The following is a 21,194-nucleotide window of genomic DNA, read 5'->3' as shown; positions in this document are numbered from 1 at the left end:
AGTTAACTGTCTTCCTAGTAGCTGGTACAGTGCTATGTTTTGAGTTCAGTATGTGAAGAATGTTGATAAAGCTGATGTTTTCAGTTGTTGCTAAGTAGTGTTTAGACTAACGTCAAGGATTTTTCAGGTTCTCATGCCCAGCCAGCGAGAAAGCTGGAGGGGCACAAGAAGTTGGCACAGGACACAGCCAGGGCACCTGACCCAAACTGGCCAACAGGGTATTCCAGACCATGGGACATCCCATCTAGTATAGGAACTGGGGAGTGGGGGCGGGGAATCGCTGCTCGGGGGACTAGCGGGGTGCCGGTCGGCAAGTGGTTAGCAATTGCACTGCGCATCATTTGTACATTCCAATCCTTTTATTATTGTTGTTGTCATTTCATTAGTGTTATCATTATCATCATTAGTTTCTTCTTTTCTGTTCTATTAAACCGTTCTTATCTCAACCCACGAGTTTTACTTCTTTTCCTGATCTTCTCCCCCATCCCACTGGGTGGGGGGGAGTGAGTGAGCGGCTGCGTGGTGCTTAGCTGCTGGCTGGGGTTAAACCACGACACCATGCCATTTAAATTACACCCTTAGTTAAATAAGTAAATTTTTTTGCACAGTTTCAGAGAACAAATTATTATTTTCAGAGAGAAAATTCCATCTTCCTTTGGGAAAATTTATGTAGAAATTACTCTCGATCAACTGTAAAAGCATAGGTAACTTCATCACATAGTAATACATTCCCTTAAACACTGGTTCATGTGAAGAGTGATTGGTTAATAAAACACAGTGTAAACAGGATGGAGAAAGTACCAATAGATAGTCCCGTTCCTGTGCCATTTGACTGCTCTATGCACGTGCCAATTGGGCTGCTTTCTTTATGTTTGTATTGTATAGGAAAAGAAAGTTCATGTAATTTGCTTTATGCAGCATTTACATGAAAAAAATGAAAGTATTTGGAAAAAAAAGAATAGGACTTGATAGAAAACAAACATATGAGTTCTATAAAATGGGTAAAAAAGCTCATGATACGTAATTGACTAAGAAGCTTGATTTTCAAAAATTATTTAGGCTTTGAAAGGACCAGTGTCACAAGTGTTATCAGGATTTCAATTCATATAATTTAGTGGTTTGGACTTATTTTGCCACATATTGTTTCCCTGTGTTTTATTAATAAATACTTCTTAAAGTCTGGAGTATGTTGCTGGTTTAGTGCTCAGCACTAACATCCGATAAGCTTATTTCAATTCCAGAATCTTTCTGGATTAAGCAAATGTCAAGACTTCACCATATAGAACATACAAATCCTGTCTGAGACTTAAATTTAAGCCAACTGCATAGTTTTTTACTGAAATGCCAGAAAAGAGAAACTACTACTCATCCCACATCCACTTAAAGTCCAAGAAAACTTGAAAATTATAGATTATTTAGAAATATATTTTTTATTATTATCTTCAAAGCACTGAGTAAATAGAAAATTCTCCAAAATTAGGACTGAAGACTGCTGTATATATTGTTACTAGAAATATGTGTGAAAGGAAATGTGGCAGATTTTAGTAAGCTTTTTCTATACAGAGGATAATGCCAAAATGTCTTTAAAATTTTATGTTCCATTTAAAAAAAAAGAAAAAATTGTCATCCTTTACCTTGAAGCACAGGAGAAGTCACACCAGTAGTACATCAATGTACAAAGTACATCATGATGTCCCTCTCTTTCCATTGGCTCTATAGGGGACCCCAAAGATTCAGCTCTCTATTTTTTGGCCAGCTAAAGTTATGAGAGGTGAATCATTCTCTGAGCGCTAGCCATTCCGAAACAGTGAAAGTATCAAAATTGTCCCAACTGGTCTACTTTTTAGCTACTTTTACCTTGCCTTTTCAGTGACTCCCATTTGTTGATGAACATCAATAAACTCCATGAGTTGCCTTTGTAGCACGTTTTCTCTTCCTTCAATTTGCTTAATAAAATCATGCTGCAAAAGACTAGATACTGTCGGACGTTTCTCATAATCCTTAGTCAAGCACCTGTGCTGGCAGAAAAAGCATATGATCATTAAGGGATCACTATTAAGTTTTGAAGTGCTTGTCTGTAGCTCATTCATGCCTCCATAATAAATACATCCATCTTAATCACAACAGCTCTGTACTGAAAATTGTTAAGATTTCACAGAATTAATGAGTCCAAGAAGTTAAATTACTGGATTTTAAAACTAAATATTCTTTAAATTAAGAAAAAAAGAAACATCAAGCATGTTAAAATATTGTTATTTCATGTTTTAAATCTGGAGCCTCACTTGGAGGTCAAACTGGATTTACAGACTAGGTTTTTAAGGAAAAGTATTAGTAGCAACAGATTTCCACAGAGATTACAAAGATATTTTACACATGACATTTACACATGTTCCATATTCAGCTACAGTGGTCTCAGTTGTTACTCACTTGTTAATGAAGTCATTGAATTCAGGTGACCACAGTTCAGGCTGCTGTAGCGTTGGAGGAGGATTCCTGCAAAGGTCAGTGTGATGATAAGTTAATAAGCTACTCACTTGACAAAAACAATGTGTGAAGGCAGGCTGAGTAATGAGTTTTAGAAGGCCAGTGAAAAAAGATATTGATTTCCACTGGTAATAGGGACATGGGTAGATGATACAATGCCTCACTGGTTCTCCTACTTTACATAACTAATAAGGAGAAATAGCATGGAGATGATCTACCAAGCGTAGCTAAGAATCACTATAATTTTTTCAATCAAATCAATAAACAGAAATGAAAGTAACAATGCATTAATCACTATTCACTTGTAATGGCAAGTTTCTCTTTTCAAGCCTGAAACAACATACTTTCTTAAGAGAATTTTTTAAAATAAATTCTATTTTAAGTTTTCCCAGAAGGACTATATTAATCAACTTGCTGAATAAAGTGTCAGAAAGAACTAGCTCTTTATTAACTATTTCTCATTTATCAGAAGATAATCAGAAGTCAAGTGAAGGACTAAATACAGTTCTATTATAAATAAATACTACTACTTTCTTTTCTGTTGTTAGAGCTGTTCATTCTAGGTGTTAATTTGGTTCAAATTGTTTTAACAGTTGTCTTCCATTCAAACAGAGGTGCCATTTTCACTGCGTATAGTCATGAATACAAAAGGAATGACCTATAGACAAGGTGGCTTTTCTGTCTATTTTCAATCAATCGTCATAACTGCTTTTCTTTAAGTGCTGCTTAATGTTTACACTATCACTTTCAGCTTTTACTTAATAGAATGAAAGGGTATTGATCTCATATTTGCTGCAGGGCAGAAAGGTGCCCAGTATTTGTAACGGTATAAGCCAGATGGTTTTTTGAAGGCCTAGCTGAAATGACTGACCACAGCAGTTTGTAACTGCTTTTCCCATAGCAAGTAAAGGTAAGAAGAGCATTCACGCTCTGCTTCAGTGCCAAGTCAGCCAACCTTAAACCTCAAGGTAATTTAAACTAATCTGGGTGACTTGGCTGAAAAGGACTTGAAGCACTCATGTATACTATGTGGTCTCAACTGCTGCGGTACTGCTCCAACTGTTAGAATGAAACCCACAAACTGCTGTATGATCATCCCCTACAGACTTCAAGATTGATGTTCTTTGAAACGCTGTAAGTGGCACTTTGGGTACTTTTATCTCCAGCTTCAAAGCAACCACGAAAGAAGTTGCTATTTGCACTGCCCGAGGACAGCAACACTGGAACTGCCAGGAGCAGCAAAAGCTAATGAAAAGTGGTAGCCTAAATGTATGTGAGTGGTGGAACAATACTTTGCTTCAAAGGCCATGAGATAACTCTTGAGAACAGGTGTGGGGCCCGTTCACCACGGTGGCATACTCAGACTCTGTATTTCTATCATAAGTCATTGTTTGTAACACAATACCTGGGACTCAGCAGAAGCAGAGCCTGCAGAAAATACAGCTGGACAAAGTTTTTCTAACCTCCTCCTCCTCTAAACAATATGAAGAAACTCCACAAACTTATACAGTCTAAGTTTGAAGAAAGTAACAGTTAACGAAAAAGTTCAGTCTAACCCGGCAAGAAATAAACACATCAAGATATTACCTTGGTATTTTGAAGAGTGCCCTCATAGGGTGCAAATCAGCAAGGGGTGGATCTCCATCTCCCAACTCTATTGCAGTAATACCCAGTGACCATGCATCACATCTGGCATCATAGGAGCTATCTAGCTGCTGCTCACAGGCAATCACCTGTTGGAGTAAAAGACTGGGATGGTCACTGGATGGTCAAATGTCCGAATTTAAGAGTACACCCACAGTTGGGGGAATCTCTTACAGGATGGAGATACTCGGTGAAATACACAGACTTGCACACATTCAGCAAGCTAAAGTATTCTGTTGCTGAAAAAACCCAATGTTTAAAATAGAGACAGCAGGTGTCCATGAACACCAGGTTCTCTGACCAGATGTTCCCTGATCTGACAAAAGGGTGCAAATCCTTGGCTTTTTCAGCTGAAGGTGGTAAACTGCATCCCATGGCTGAGGGAAGTAGAAGGAAACTCAGCAATCCTGAATCTCTTTTCTATGGATTATTACTGCAAAATAACTAATGGAGCTATACTGCTCGCTCTATGAAGTGAAACAAGCAAGAAAGCAGAAGCTGAATTCACTATCTCCTACTAGATCCTTATTCAGACAAATCAGCCAATTTTAAGATCAAGCTAATTTCTCAACAATGTGTTTGCCACTGTATTACAGCAAACGTATTTAACTTCATATACATTTCAGCTCATCCAGAATGCTGAATGAATCTAGAACTTTTCATCCCATTAGCTACAGCTCTAAACCAACATTTGTGCTGTTAGCTACATGGCTAGACCAATGTGTATAAACAGAGTAAGTTTATAAAAATACATGTGTATAAACAGAATAGTTTCATGTGCTATAAATAGATGTATATGCACGTGTTTGTGTATGCACAAATAGCATAAATACCTAGGCTTATTTATAACGAAATATTTTTCCTGCCTCAGCTTAAAATGTATCTTTATATGCTTCAATTTCAGGCCGGAAAAATCTCCAAAGGTACATAGTACATCTTATTCATTCATAATAACCTCTTCCATTTCTTGCTGTCAGCTATGGATATATAGTATTAAAAACTTTCCAGGTGTAGAAATAAAAAAATAAAAGCTATAATGTATCACACTACAACCCTGGGCTTCCTCCATCCATGGGAAGATGAGATACCTACAGTTTCAGGACTTGGAAGGCTGGCAAGGATCAATGGTAGTACTCTCTCCTCTAACATTTTAGTAAGCAATTCAACATCCTGCTCTCTGGCTCTAACCTTGTAATTTCAAAAACAAACTCCATTTTAACTTGATCCTTGCATATGTAGAAGAAAAAAGGTTTAAAACACTTTTTTAAAGGACATTGCTATTTCATTGGTGAAAGGACCAGCGGTCAGGAAGAAAGACAAAGAAAGAGCAGAAACGCAGAATGTGGCAGCTTGAATACCAATGACAAAATGTTTTGAAACATGAATCTAACCTCTGGAGCCATCCAGAATGGGGTGCCCACGGAGGTGTTCCGACGGAGACGAGTGCTGGTCAGCTGAGCAGACACACCTGGAGGAACGAAGGGAAGCTATAATCAGAGCAACTGCTGTTTCCATCCAAGACAGCCCTTCTGAATGGTGACATCCTTGTCTTGTCATGCTACAACTTCCTCTGCAGGCGAATCTCAAATACATCTTTCCAGTTCTCCGGAAAGGGAGGCCCAGCCCTCAAAGGTACTCAGCACTTCAGCGGAGGTTCTCCGCATCCTTTGTTTCCAGTGACTTCAGCAGGACTGGGATTTAGTCCTAAATGAGTGTTTCATTAGTAATCTGACTCCATATATTTTGACTGGCTCATTACAGTTTTTCTATATCCTGTTTTAGGAGAGCAGTAAAGCACTTTAGGGAAAGAAAAAAAAAAAGTACTGTACCTTCCACAGATTCTTTTTTTCTTTTAATGCTCAGTACTGACACTAGACCTCTGTTTCATTATTTATATATTTCAGGTTGAACACTATAAAAGATACTTATCCTCATCTCTTAGCTGCTCTGCCATAAAAAAGAAACAATAAAACAGTGAAACCTCAAAAATTCTTACAAAAACAGAAGTCGCTCCATGCTCAAAGCACACTCTCAAAGCAACATCAAATGCCTGCAAATCAGCTTTGCAACATGAGCTGTAGTTTAAGGCATTAACTATTTCAGGCCAAGAGCTGGAAAGTGAACTCCAAAGTCTAAAGATTCCTTATGATTTTAATTTAAAAGACACTGAAATATCAGGAATTCGAGTGGACTGCAGCACACTTCTGACCAGCCTGCCACCAATTTCGTTCCTTACAAAACAAGGGTGTATTGGTTGGAAATATCTCTTGTGTGTGCAAAGGGTAGAGTACAACACATGGAGAAAAACAGCCCCTCAGCTAGCATGTCCTGAACTATTACGGATTTATGAGTCACAATCAACTGTGAGGTCCACATGTGGAGAAAAACAGCCCCTCCGCTAGCAGGACCTGAACTACTACGAATTTGAGTAATAGCCAACTGTGAGGTCCACCAGAGGCATATTCTGGAAGTGCCTGGTAGGTATCTGGATGGCAAGAAAGGTGCTGTGTTCTACTCTTGTTCCAACCTCAGTCTGATTGACACTGAAGCTCACTTATTTTGCCTTCATACATACATCTGCTTTCTCTTTAAAAAAGTAAAAAGCCTCAGTTTTTCTCTGTGAGTGCCATTTCAATATTCTGAAATACAAGAAGCTCCAGTGAGTACCACTGGCCAGTTTTAACTCTGTATTGTCTGGTTTGAACACGCTTAACCTTGTCTTCCTGAATACCCTGCAGATGGTTCATAACAGGAGCAATTCACATTAACTGCCCAGTGGAAATAGTAACTAAACCTCTGTCTAGATAGAATTTGATCGTTTTGGTTTTTTTCAGTGGTGGTCAAGAAACCATAGAGGGCTTGATCTGTTTTTGCACTCTAAAGCTATGAGTTCAGCTCTGATTCACAAAATATCTGCATTTGTCTGCCACAGAAATGTAGATAACTGCTGAAAATAAGGCAGCAAGAAAGATCTCACCTGTTCTTTGAGACAAACACAACCACTGCTTTTGTGGCTGCCTCCCTCTAGTCTACTCCAGGCTTGAGAAAGTTGAATCTTTCTCTCTCCATGCCTGCAGAAAGTCCAATACACAGTGTTTGCACCATGGAAAGCTGGACAATGTGAGTCTTAGCACAAAGTCCATCAATCCTGCTTTGGCGCAGCTAAGCAGGGGCTTTGTTTTTGCTGCCTCAAGTTGTCTGAGGTCCAGCATCCGGCTCACAGTCTGTGGCTGTTTGAGCCCTCAGCAAAACACGTCATTCAGAAAACAAGGAGTAAGCACACATCACCACAGGTCTGTCACTGTTGCAGTGATGCCAACAGACATCATTACATGATCCTTGGTTTTGGAGGGAGAGGAGGCTACTCTTCCCTTTCCCTTTCTACGTGTTATAGGAGTCCCCTGTGCTAAGCTCTTTTTTGCAGTCTCGGACGACGAAATGGGATTCATATCTGCAGGCAAAGAAATGCACTAACTAAATTTTTATGATTCCAGTGTCACATTTTATAAATCATCATAACTTTCGGTAGAGATAAGGGACAAAATATAAAAGGGACATTACAATCTTCTCTGTCTATGCACTGTTGTGTTTTTTTTTTTCTCCTTGAACTGTAATTATTAAATAAACTGAAGGGGGTTTTTTTCCCCATCCCCCTTTTTTTACTTCAGTAAAAAACTGATTTAATTTGAATTGTTCACCACTACTTTCTTTAGGTTCTTGGGGTTTTTGTGGGCTTTTTGTTTGGTTGGTTTTTTATCCTTTTGCTCTTAGCAGTAAAGTGGCATTTCAGATTATGGAGTGTAGGTCTTACGACAAATGATATTTCCTTGGGCTTTTTCTGTGTATAGAGGAAGAGTATGTAATTCCACACTTAGTAACATTTCTTCCAGCATTTCAGTAACCAGTCAAGCATACAGCTGGCCAGCTTTTTTTAACTTGTATATTTTCTAATGAAAACATCTTGCTCCTCCCGCTTCCCCTTTACTACTGCTTTGTTGCAAAATGAATCAAGTATTCTCCTAAGAAAATCTAAAAATATGTCATAAAGCAGTGTTTTATTACACACAAATTGTAAATCTTATGAAAGTGAAGAGCTTAATAAGTAAGTGCATTAATAATACCAATGCACACCATACCCAAAAGAAAATATTGTGCATACAGTTGGAAAAAGGCTTTTTTTTTTTTTCTTCTTTTCAGGCATTAGTTTACTAATAAAGACTGGAAATTAGCAGACTGACACCATGAGTATTATTCAAGCTTTTCATTGCAAAAACTGGCATATTGGAATAACATTGAAAGTAAAGCCACCTACTTATAACCTTAGCACTCAATAAAAGAAAAACAGTACAAAAATAAGCTCCCTCTTATTAGGAAAGATTTGCCTCATAGTAGTGCCCAATCTGAGCAGACACTGTTCTGATCTAAATTGGGAGGCTGTACAACATCGTTTTATGATTACATCCTGTGACAGAAGTATGCACATTTTACTAGTTGATGCTCATGGGGGAATGTTGAGCCCTACCGAATTCTACTAGATTCACATTTGGCACACAGCAGGGAGACTGCATTACCAACACACTAGCCACTGTTATTCATACATAAAAACACAGACCCTACTCCAAAGGGCTTACACTCTAGCTATCACACTGCCTCTGGCTACCTCTTCCGTAACCCTTCTTCATTTGTGCCTTCAGTGTCCTCTTCCCTACCTAAGCATCCTCTTTGTGACCTTCTTTGGATTAAGAACCTGCAACTCGATCATTCCTCAAGCTAGTCTCTGCACCAAAAACTGCTCACACTGTTAACCTTGCAGATCTAAACAGGCTGAAATGCTTTGAATTATTTGCCAACATTTTTTTTAATCTCCTAGAGAAACAGATGTGAAACAGCAGCAGCATCTTACACCACATTCCCCTTAAGCCCGCTGGCAGATATGTTTTGGCATTCCTGTTCCATGCTGTTTGCTGCAAAAAGTTGCCTCTCCTTCCTCGCCCCTCTGTCCAATGGTGTGAAGGCAGTCAGTCCCTCATAAATCATTCAAGCCCACCTTTTTACTAGATCTGGAGGCAACAGGTCCTAACAGTTTAAGGTTTTCCTTTAGCACCCTAAGCTTCACTTTGGGAAGAAGCCACTATTCTTGTCAGGATGCAGACAGGGAAGTAGCTACTTCCCACCCAACAATGGTGGGGTCATAACTCAACTTCTCTGTAATTGCTATTATCCTTGACACTGTCTCATTTTTTGTTTGCTTCTTTCAGGTTGTATTGGTGTAATGGTACATATACAGACAGGATAATTTCAGACAGATCAGCTGAAATGCATACAAAATGCTTAAAAAATAATACACATAACTCCTTCATACTCCATAATGACAAAAGACAACAGGGAAAGAACAAGATTAAAACAAAGCGATTCTGATAGTCCAAATGGCAAATGTCACAACACACCAGGTGTGTAGTAACCACATGCAACTGTATTGCAAGTATGATGGCATCCCCACTGAGACTGCAAAGGGAGATCAGAGATCTTCTCCCAAGTTTAATTACTTAGCATGGATAGAAAGCATAAAAATATTTCATAGAAAATGTTACTAACATGGCATAAGGACACAAGTGGTTGATCACTTTACAGGAGATGTTTCAGAACCTTTTTGAAACAATGTCAATACTCAGAAATCCTTACAGACTATCAGCTGACCTCAAAACCAAAGTTTTAAATGAAAAAAGCACAGAGGCAATATTGTTTCCTTGGGTGAGCTGTTGACAGAAAAGCATGCTTGAGAACTTCTGCGCAGTGATAAGTGCTCAAATTAAATCTAGAACTAAAATTGGGTTCTGGCCCATAAGATGGAAATAAAGAAATAGGAAACAAAGTTGAAATGAGGAGCCAAAAAATTAGAATTTCCAGCAGCATTTTATGTTGAAAGGTGTTACGTTATGTTACAATGAAGTATGACTTCCTTTTCATAAATCCATCTTGCCTACTCCCAATCATCTTCTTGCTCCTCATATGTTTAGAAATGATTACCAGGATTACTTGCTCCATCACCTTCCCAGGGATCAAAGTGGGGCTGACCAGCCTGTAGTTCTCTGAATCCTCCTTCTTGAAGGTAGGAGTGACAATAGGTTTCTTCCAGTCCTCAGGAACATCCCCCAGTCTCTAAGACCTTTCAAAGATTACCAACAGTGGCCTTGCAATGACATCGGCCAGCTCTCTCAGCACTCTTGGGTGCATTCTATCAGGTCCCACAGACTTGTGTACATCCAATTCGTTTAAATCCTCCCTAACCTGATCCTCCTCTACTGAGGGTAAGTTTTCCTTGCTCCAGACTTTCCCACTGGTCTCAGGGATCTGGGATTCCTGAGGGCCAGTCTTACAAGTAAAGACTGTGGCAAAGATGACATTGAGTGCCTCAGCCTTTTCTGTGTCCTTTGTCACCACGTCCACTGTCTTTATGTATTATTTTAATGCACGTGGTGTTTTAATGATGAAAATGAGAGTTTCCCAAACACTCAGGAAAACACACACCGCAGATGCAAATCTTTAACTGAAATAGGGCATACCCAAAAGATAACCAAATGGCCCTTTACAACTCCAGGCAGATCAAAAGCTTAGTATCCAAGAAGACCATGTATATGAACTGCCTGGGAGATGAAAAATCCATGGTGTTTACTACAAAACCAAGAGGCATGGAGTAAAAGGGGGATAAAAAAAGTTAATCTGTACTATGAAATATAGGGTGACATAAATGGAAACTAAAGGAATCAAAGTCCAGTGGCTTTCACAGTAAACTCAGCACGAGGATTAAAGACAAAGTAAAGGCATTTTTAGGCATATAAGGAACAAAATGAAAATCCTAAGTCAGATACAGAATCATTACAAGGTACATACTGATAATAAAAGAGCAAACAGTGACCTTAAAAAAAGCAGAACGTTCACTGCATCTATGAGATTTATAATCTTTTTAAACAGAAGGTTTTAATACAGCTTCTTTAAGAAACCCGAGAACTTTTGTATTACAGGGGATTGGGCAGGATGGTGTGGCAGTGTACTCTAGCTTCCCTCAGTCTACGATTCTGATTCCACCCTTTCTCCATGGCCTCCAGTAGAGCAGGTGACCACGGGCTGCCCTCCACATGCTCCTGACAGTTCAGTGCGGCATAAGGCCAATGATTCTAATCAAATCTCATGCTTCGGGGCTTCAGCTGGCTTCCTGAAAGGGATGCACAGGAGCATTTGTTTTCCTGACACACAATTGGCCAGACGTATTTAGATAGGAGAACCAGTCTTCTCTGGAGCCTCAGGGTTTTGTGCAGCTACACACAATCTGGTGCAGTATGCTGGTGAGGAAAGTCCTCCTTCTTAGATGCTGCCTTCCTCACATATTAGATTTCAAACTGACTGCCACTTTTGAGACCCAAAAAGGACTTTTTTCCCTGTATGACTGGGAAAATCCTAGAGATTTTTCTCCTTTTTTTATGACATGGTTTTCCTGTTAAGACTATCTGGATTACTGGCAACATCTATGCTGATTAGACAGAATATTTAAAATACCTAAGGACTGGAATACTTCAGTACAAATGAGTCATTGGGTTCAACTTTCAGGTAAAAATGAATGGGGTTTAGTATACACAGGTGAGACCAGAGGGCTTCTAATAATCTCAAGAGATTACTATTTTGTGACCCATGAGAAAACCAAGAGGAAGTCTTTGCTGGCCAGAAAGGGCTATTTTCTCACTTCATGTGTCTGGCATATGACACCAGCTTTCTGTGTCAAGCTTCTTTAATGTTTAAGCCACCAGTGACATCTTTATGTGAATTAGTAGAAGAAAATATTTGAAAGACCAAGTGAACAGCTTATCCTGGATACAGCATTTGGCCACATGATTTCTTTTTTTTGTTACTGGACAGCACAAAGGTTTTCATTCACACATGGCCCATAAAATAAGTTTTTAAGGACTAAGCCTTCAACAAAGAATCAAACATTCAACAATGAAAATACTCCACAGCTCAAGTCAATGCAATCCATCTTATCCCTGCTAACCCTGGTTTTAAAAATTTGGAATTATTACTTTGATTGGGTTCAAAGCAGTTTGACAAACTGCTCATGAAGAAAGTGTTCTTCAAAGTCTTTTACTTTTATTGGCTTCTGCCATAGTTCCCTAGTAAATGCTTTTTAGAAGCAACATGTGAATGTCATGCTATACGGTATGCAGAAATGACAACACAATAATAGTCTAGTTTTGATCTGAATCAGTGAAGCAGACAGCTTTATTATGGATGCATGCTAGAATGACTAAGGCAAATACAAGTCTTGCTATGATTCATTGCTTAAAGTAAGCTAAGGGCAGAAAAAATATTTTATTTTTGAATACTTTCAGATTAAATTATTTTAATTAATTGTTTCATTTTTGCAGAATGATTCAGGCCTCATTTATAGCTAATGCAGGGGAAGAAGAAAGAGACGCAATTGGATATTCTGACTACTCCAGAATAAGAAATCTACAAAAGTTTGGAAAACTACTCAAGGTCATGCTGAGCTCCTCTTCAATGTCAGCAGTACATGTGAGGCTGGGAACCATGATATATATTAAAAGGGACAGAGATTAAAATGTCCTTCCCCAAAATGCCCCAATACTCCAACTTGGATCACTCACAATTGACTTCTCAACCTATTCACTGAGCACAAGGTGGCTCTAGACTCCCAATCCATTGCAGCCTGACCTGTACTGCATGCGTTTGCAGCATAGTCCTGTGAGCCTTCTCTCCCTCTGCAATGCCACGTGCCACACAAGGCTTGCTAAACTGATCTGTGATCAGTCAACAAACTGCATCTATCAAGCCTGTTTGTGGTAGGGAGAGGCCATAGCACTGTGTCACAGCAAGGGAACACGAGAGTTGGTGAGGTGTCACGATGAAAGGATGAAGATCAGTGCTGTGGTTCCCTCCCCAACCTCTAACCCAAGGTTTCAGATGCTTTCCCCACAAGACCAGCAGAAAGTTCCCTCATGCATCAGAAAACCAGGAGAGGTGAGCAATTAAGCAGATGGAACTATTAAGATGGAGTCTTATCATGGACTCATTAATTACTTTGAGATTGTCCCTATTACTTTGGATGTGCTGTACAGTGTAACTGATTTTACTACTCTTGCTTTGTCATTATAGCAGCTGCTGGCTCATCTACACTTCAAAAACTCAACTTGTTTAGTATAATCACAGAATTTAAAATATTTTGGCCTGTATTTCTGTATCAGAATAGGCATGAATATGATGTAATAAAACATAACAAAAACACCTATGCATTCTAACTTACGTTGATCAATTGTTACTGATCACTAGTAGTTGTAAAGCATTACTAATATTCCATAATTTGTAAGAAAGAAGTAGCACACCACTACTAAGTCACAAAAGACAATGTTGGCAGAATCACTACACACTCTTGGGGAAAAAAAAACCCAAGAAATTTATTTTATGAACTCAACTGAATTATGAAATGTACTTACTACTTTCATTTAGTATTGCCTAAATGAAATTATGTATGGATTTTAAAGTAAAAATAGAGTTAATATAAAAATACACTACCACAAATATTGTCTTACAATTGGCTTGTTTCACCAAATCGCAATTTGGTAAAATTGCAATACAGAAATGCCAGCATTAAGATTTCCTTGGCTCTTAACTTTGGATGACTTTAAATATTACCTTTAAAAGAAGAATGACCATCCTCTCCATAACAAAATAATAACCCTATTATATTCCAAACACAAAAGCTGACCTCTGTTTACCTGCAGTTTCCAAACTACATGGAAGAAATAGTTCAAGTATTAAACAAAGTAATGTCAGTTTTCAGTATGTCTAAATAAAGCAATACAGTACTCCCTCCCCCAATCCATTTTTTCCCCAATGAGTCATACTCAGGAGAAATCTCTAGTTGACTCAGGCTACTATACATCCAGGATAAAACTGTGCTATCTGAAACTGCATTTGGAATGCCAAGACAATAGTCACACACAACTTTTAAATCCAACACTTGTAACATTTGAAACAAAAGCAGAAAAATGCAAACTAAGCATGTTTGAAGTACAAAAATCACCTTACCTTCATTATATATTCCATTACTGTTACAATACATGTTTTAATTATGCAACCCCTTTATCCACAGTACTAAAGGAACCCTTGAAATCATTATTCTATTAACTGCATGCAGAACAGCTTGTAATTTTCCACCATCTGCCAGCAGCAGTGAGGTTGCATTACCTTCTTTCCACGTCTTCCACTGGAACCTGCTTTACCTATAAAAAAACCTTAGATCTTTCCTATGTATTGCTTATCCAGAGACTCTAATGATGGAGAGTTTTAGATACCATTAATGAAATGCCTAAGATGAAACTGAAAATGGACAGTGCCAATCCCTTTCAATATCCCCTTTCCCACAGCGACAGTACTAGGCAAACTGGGGGGAATCATGGGATCTCTTGTAGTTAGAAATAGACTTGAATTCCAAAGATTTAATGAGTCCTCCAACATTTTATTTTCATTATGTGAACTTGAATATTTCTAATACCCATCTAGATGTCTGAGGTTGGTTTTTTTTTTTTTCCAATGACCTTTCATGGTAATAATGTCAACAGTCTAATTACATGTGGTATGAAAGTATGTTTTCATTCAATGCATAGAAGGACATGGCCTTCAGCAAGGAATAGTGCTGCTGGAAAACTATGCATTTGCCTAAGTGGTGGAGTACAATTTATATTTACATTTTTTCTGGACATTTCCAAGGCAACAGCTGCTCATCCTGAGATATTTCTAGTCTGTGACAGTAGGCTTCAGCAGTCCCATAGAAGTATGAGCTACCTGTACTCTTGTTCAAGACTACCAGCCTACAAGGTCAACCCTCAAAAACATAGCTGAAGAGGAATTTTCCATCAGCATTACACTCTCCCCTTTTTAGCTAAAAGAATCACTTGCCATGTGACTGTAGATGTTTCAAAACTTTTAGCGGAAAAACAGTTCTTTCCTCCATGACTCCCCACATGTCAGCAACCTGTCTAGTTTGCTGACAGGGAGTTGTGTCCTTTAGGATCCTCTTCTTTCAACAACATATAAGCGTGAAAAGCTCTGGCTTTCAAGCTCCCAGACTCACTGCAATGGCAGGGGATTTCAGAAACACATCAAATCTTTCAAAATGAAATGTCACTTGGACTTTTTCAGACCAAAGTTAAAATAACAACGACAATAATACAGCTAAGTTTCTTTTCTCCCATTTTGGAACAGCACATTATTTAACATCTCAGAATTTCTAAATGGGAATTGTGTCTTAGACTAACATTATTTAATGCATGAAAGGCCCTGTGCAGCATCCTGATTTAAAGAAAATAAATTGAATTGAGAGGTACTATTCAAAGAAGCAAGTATTTGTCAGCATAAGCAGATGTTATACACTCAGCTCCCTATGAAATTTGTTACACATTGTAAGATGCAGATGAATATATGAATTTTTATTACAGATGAGGTGTGCTATGTGTGCAAGTGACTTCAGGCCAGTTTTTTAACTGATGTAACAAGGTCAGACACTGAAAGATATTTAGGCAGTACAGGCTGCAGATAAATTTGTCACAAGACTTTCAAAAGGTACCTAGCATTAAATTAATTTGGATTTACATGCTAGAAGTTTTTGAAAAGTTTATCAGCTGCTTTTCTGCACCTTTAGTGGCTAAAATTTCTTTTGAAATCTGGCGCTCTAACATCAATCCACTGCATACAACCAGAATTCTGAGAAACAGATGTAAAACATTTCCTTCCCAGATCACTAATAACCAACTGTGAATATAATTAAGAATATTTATAAAAAGGGAATTTGGTTCACACCTTGCTTGCCTCCAACTCTTTTTATACAATACATTATATAGCTGTCACCTTTTAAAGTGCTGCAGGGAATTTAATATAAACATATATTTTTCTATCAAATCTCTATCCTATGCTGAAAACATAGCAGCTACACTTGAATATAGCTATTCACTATTTGTATTGATGCAGTAGAGGATGCTCCTTGCTTAAGAGCATAATTGCTGCATTTCTCAGCTGTAAGATCCTTTTCCAAAGGTCTTGTACCAGAACAGCTTAACAGCTAATTCCCACAAACGTTCAGGAAGCAAAACTGCCTTCAGTCAACCTTATTCTCCTACAAGGAAAATATGGACTTTTAATGTATCTAGAAGTTTAATGACTTCAGGGACTGAATGTGTGATCATGGGATGTGCTTACAGTAGATCCCCTTGGCTGCTACTCATTATCTGTAGTAAAAAAGAATGATTTTATTTATCTCTGCTGATCTAAATTATCATACTGGATGGATGTGAGGAGAGAGGATGCTGCCCTGGTAGCAGTATATCAAAATTCTTGTGGCTTGGACAGTTTAAACTAAAACTTCTATCTTGCAGCTCCTTGATAAGCAATTGAGCTCCAGAAGCATTGGTGTGGAGATGTTATAAACTCATTTACTTGATTTGATCATTAATCTATCAACTGGGATTGGGTGTTTCTTAGATACAAGAATATTACTGGGGTGATTCAGCAGAATATTACAGCAGAATTTTAAGAGAAAGCAAAAATTTCACTCTTCAAAGCAATTTGGGTGACGAACTGCCATGGTATTCTTTCAAAGTCTTCCTCATCTCTTTAACTATCCATACCTCTACGAAAGGCAAACAGTTCAGACTGTTAGCCTGGATTTTGGGAGAGCTCTTCCACACACTTTCTGTGTCACCTCAAGCAACTCAGTCTCTCAAAGTTTCAGATCCCCAGCTGTTAACTGGGAATTATAGTAATTTACTTCCTCATAAGAGTGTTGTGAAGGTTATCCATTATAGACTCTGCAGTGTTCAGAAACTATGGTCACAGCATACATAAATGCCTATGACACAACAACCATAAGGCAATGTGTATAAATTGTGTCACAAAATGAAGCTTCTGGAAAGTCAGTACTGCTGTGCAAGAAAGGACTGACAATGGTGGTACACTATACACCAAGTACAAAGAGCAGAAAAAGAACACAGGAAAGAAAAGCCATTCTCAAAGGTGACTTAATTCACTGAAAGTTAACTGTTTTTTTCACTTAATGGCTCTTAAAAATTTCCTAACTGTACTTTAAAAAAAAAAAGGAAAAAAAAAAGACACAAGTTCCAAGTTATATGACCACACAACACATACAGACTGAGAATAGGTCCTTTTCTAGTATTGTGCTCTGTAGGGGACTTCACAGGTCCATCTTTCAGATACAGGTTTTATGCACCTGTTTACATGAAAACCACCATAAAGAGTATCAGGGGAGGAGAGCAAAGGGTTCTTCAGGAACATCTCATCATCAGTGAGCATGCAGGAGAATGCCCCAGACAAAATTACCTTGGGAAAGACTCACTTCCTCTGTCAAGTGTGTTTGGTGGTTGATCCACTGTCTCTGTTCCCCTATCCACAACAGAAAAGCTGTGTGCATGCTAGAAAGGGCTGTGTGATTATTTGGGTTGGTTTTGTTTGTTTGTTTGGCCTCATGTAGTAATGGCTCAACCTAAACCAAAAATTTTGCTTCCACAGAGTATTTACTGGGAGAAAAGGAGATTGTGCCTGCATGTCTATCTCATTCTGTAGCCTGCAGATTCACAGGCTTATATAATAAAAGATGGCTATGAGTTTCAGTCCCTGATCCAATAAACGTTTATGTACAACAGTCTGTAGCAGTGCCAACATGAGAGATTTTGATCAACTCACATTCCTGGCTAAAAAATACTCTTGGAATCTGATTAATGTGGGTTTAAATCCTCTTAAGTAGAAGACACAAATCTCCCAAATCCCAGCTGAATACCTTAAACATCAGCCTGAAGGGTGAATGGTATGGCTTCCATAATGATTTTGTGAAGACTATAAATTTTTCCCATTCAAAACTACTTATTATTGGCTTCAGATTGGGGGTGGGGTGGGGTGGTGAAAAAGCCAGAGAAAATGTCTATCTATTCCTAAGTTAAGGTGCAGTTCCTATATTCCTTTGGGAGGAAGGACTCCATATATTACAGGCCCCTCTTCGACCCACATAAATGTGTGTGTATGTACGTTTGTTTCTTGCGCACGTTCTCATCTGCGCTTTGGCATCACAATTTTTCCCACAAGATTTCAAGATTATTTTTCAATTACAGCCTTAGCAGTAGATTGCAGTAACTGGGGAATAAAGAATTCAGGTCCTCATCCCTACAGCTTGTATGTTTTGACATCTGCATAAGTGAATTAATTTTCAGAAGCATCGATCCTCCACGGCTCTAATTGCCTTCAGCACCTTAAAAAAATTAGTATCCACAACACATTAAAAACTTGTGGGCAAAAATATTGATTTTGCCTCACATTAAACTTCCAGACTATCAGAAAATACTAGTAAGTGTACGGTAGATAATTTAGGAAGTCTGAAGGCTTTTCAATGGAAGATTTTATCTGAAGAATAAAATAATGAACATGAATTTTCATGAATTTTCATTTTAATATATGAATTTTTGGAAAAATTAGTAACCCTAATAGTTGTGGGGTTTTGTATGTGAAGCAATGAGAGTTGCATAAATACAATCCACTGGCAAGAAGACTATTGGGACTACTGGGACTAATATTGGGACTATTGAGACTAATCCTATGTTTAGTTTAAACAACTGTTATGTATCAATTGAATAAATCTCATAACAAAATAGTACGGTAAAGAAAAAATAAAGATTTTTCAATCTGCTGAATGGAATCATGATATTTACAATTGTCTGCTACGCTGTGAAGTAGTGACCAATAAACTGAATTTAAACATTAGAAGACAGTGTGCTACCAGAGGATAATAGTTCGTAATAACTAGCACTGCAAATTTTTATACCTCCCTTATATAAAACCAGAGTCAATACACTTTTAAGGCAAACCACTGTGGTATGCTGATAAATAACAGGTTGCATCCACTTACCTGTGTCTCTGCTTTTCCCTTTTGGTGGTGAAACCAAATGACAGCATTCAACAATCACTTTAGGCCTAACAGACTTGAACAGATGCTTTTCATTAAATGCCAATTCTTAGGTTTAGACTTGCCAAAAGTATGCTGTTAGTCTTCCCAAACTTTGGAAGGTGGGGATTACCTATATAATATCTCCCCCTCTACTGCCTTCAGGTAGTATCGCTTGTTTTGTTTCTAATCAAACTAATAAAGTATATGTGACTGAGGTGGAGCTCTCTCATTCTTCACAATATCTAGGAAGTTTTAAGTCCTCTCATATACAACATGAAATTTTTGCCTATCAGCTCCTAATTTCACTGAACCAGCACACAGTCCTAGAGGAACTAAACACCAACCTTATTTTGAACCCTATTAACTCGCTTTGCCACTTCACTTACTGTGTATGCCCCAAAGCATTTGGCACTTACTACCACCATATTGTAACTTCTATTTGTTAGCCATGCTATCAAAACCACATTAGCAAAATTGCTGGAAAACCCAAAGTTATAAAAACACCAAGTCTGTGAATATTTTATTTCTAGCAATCAAGTTAAAAAGTAACTTTGATTATCCAAGTGATTTTTAATGAAGAACTCAAAAACTTAAAAAAAAATTAATATAATTAATCTTTTCTGATTTGTTTATTTTATTTTCCATACTTCAGATGTGCAACATTGGTTGTATATATAAGTAAACATAACATACCAAAATCCACAAGCTTGACTCCTCCTTCAGTGGTCAGAAGGATATTATTTCCCTTAATATCACGGTGGATAGTTTTGTTTTCATGCAAATGCTGAAGTCCCTGGAAGGTGACATGTAAACATGAACTTTTTACTTACAGCTCTGTCCTTTGTATGACATTTGCAGAAACAAAAAGGTAGAAAAGTATGAAAAAACTTAAAACAGTTTAAAACTCAAAACCACAGAGGTGTCATTCTCACTGGAAAAACACTTGGCACACGATGAAGAATAGATATTTTTTAATTGTCCCACTTCATGTCAAATAGAAATTTTCAGATAAAAGCAGAAAAAAGCACACTATAAATCTACATTATACATTATATCTTTAGAGTATAAACTCAAAGAAAACTGCTAAGGCCTAAATTCCACTGCAGAAAATCAAATTCTGTTTCAAAGAAAATGAAAAATAAAGACACGTGATCCTGATTAGCGGAAAAAAAAAAAAAATTCTTGTAGCGGTGTTTGAATTCACTAGATCTGTTGATCATTTTGCTATAAAAATATTTGGGATCCAGACATAAGAAGTTGAACAGTATTTTGGGTGTATTTCTGCTATTTCTCAAAGAAACGCGATTTTGATGCAGAACTGTATTTACTAAGGAAATTAATCAATGGTCAGAAATCAATTTTAATTCTCTTAATAATGAAACAAACAGATGAATTGTTCTTTACCTTGCTTGTTCAAAAAGAAATGTCTGAATTACACATTACCTTGATTTCATTACACACTGCTATAATACAAGACAGTGAGCCAGTGAGTGTTAGCAGGGACATGACCTTTATTCAAAGAAAAAAATATGAGGTGAATATTGACTGTCCTTTCACTGAGACCTTATCTTACCATCAGAGCTTCACGTAAAATGTAAGCAATTATAAGTTCATTCATCCTTTCGCCTCTCTTCAGAAATCCTTTCACAAGATCAGTCACAGATCCACCATTGCACAGCTGCAAAACATCAGGGGAATATAAAAAGGAATTAAGAAGTGTTGAGTAGCCACCTGGTTTTAGTTTTCAGTAGTTTTCGTATTTGTAGCCAAAAGAGCTCCTAAACTGGCAAACCACAAATTTGTCCTTATGTCTACCATTTATACAAACAACATACACAGCAACTTGTGCCAATATTTTTTCACTGCTTTCTGCATTTAATTCTTCTTGCCCCAACACAAGTACAGCAGTCTATCTCTGTTTTCCTATATACATGATTGCTTTTCATGGAACAGAAGCAGCTTATAGTGCAATAAATTTGCTCTGAAGGCATGTTCTGTGGGGCACGCTAATTGCTTCTTACATTCATCATGTGCAACTCACCAGCAATGC

General features: G+C 37.9%; 1 protein-coding gene across 2 annotated transcripts in view; it reads right to left on the bottom strand.

The window, feature by feature from the left end:
• LOC115339322 (myosin-IIIa-like) overlaps positions 1-21,194 on the bottom strand; it is an 89,918-nt gene that overhangs the window by 33,978 nt on the left and 34,746 nt on the right. The window contains exons 5-10 of one of the 2 annotated variants that reach the window (XM_030009105.2): positions 20,718-20,822; positions 19,838-19,937; positions 5,520-5,596; positions 4,072-4,217; positions 2,428-2,493; positions 1,858-2,013 (exon numbers count right to left, since the gene is read on the bottom strand). In XM_030009105.2, coding sequence (XP_029864965.1) covers positions 1,858-2,013; positions 2,428-2,493; positions 4,072-4,217; positions 5,520-5,596; positions 19,838-19,937; positions 20,718-20,822 — 650 coding nt within the window. Of the gene's footprint in view, positions 1-1,857; positions 2,014-2,427; positions 2,494-4,067; positions 4,218-5,519; positions 5,597-19,837; positions 19,938-20,717; positions 20,823-21,194 lie in introns of those variants that run through there. The other variant, XM_030009106.1, reaches the window with a different exon arrangement.

Source organism: Aquila chrysaetos, chromosome 3, assembly GCF_900496995.4.
Source record: "Aquila chrysaetos chrysaetos chromosome 3, bAquChr1.4, whole genome shotgun sequence".
Classification (NCBI taxonomy): domain Eukaryota; kingdom Metazoa; phylum Chordata; class Aves; order Accipitriformes; family Accipitridae; genus Aquila; species Aquila chrysaetos.
The sequence above is the reverse complement of the archived record's forward strand: the minus strand, read 5'-3'. Positions and strand labels throughout refer to the sequence as shown.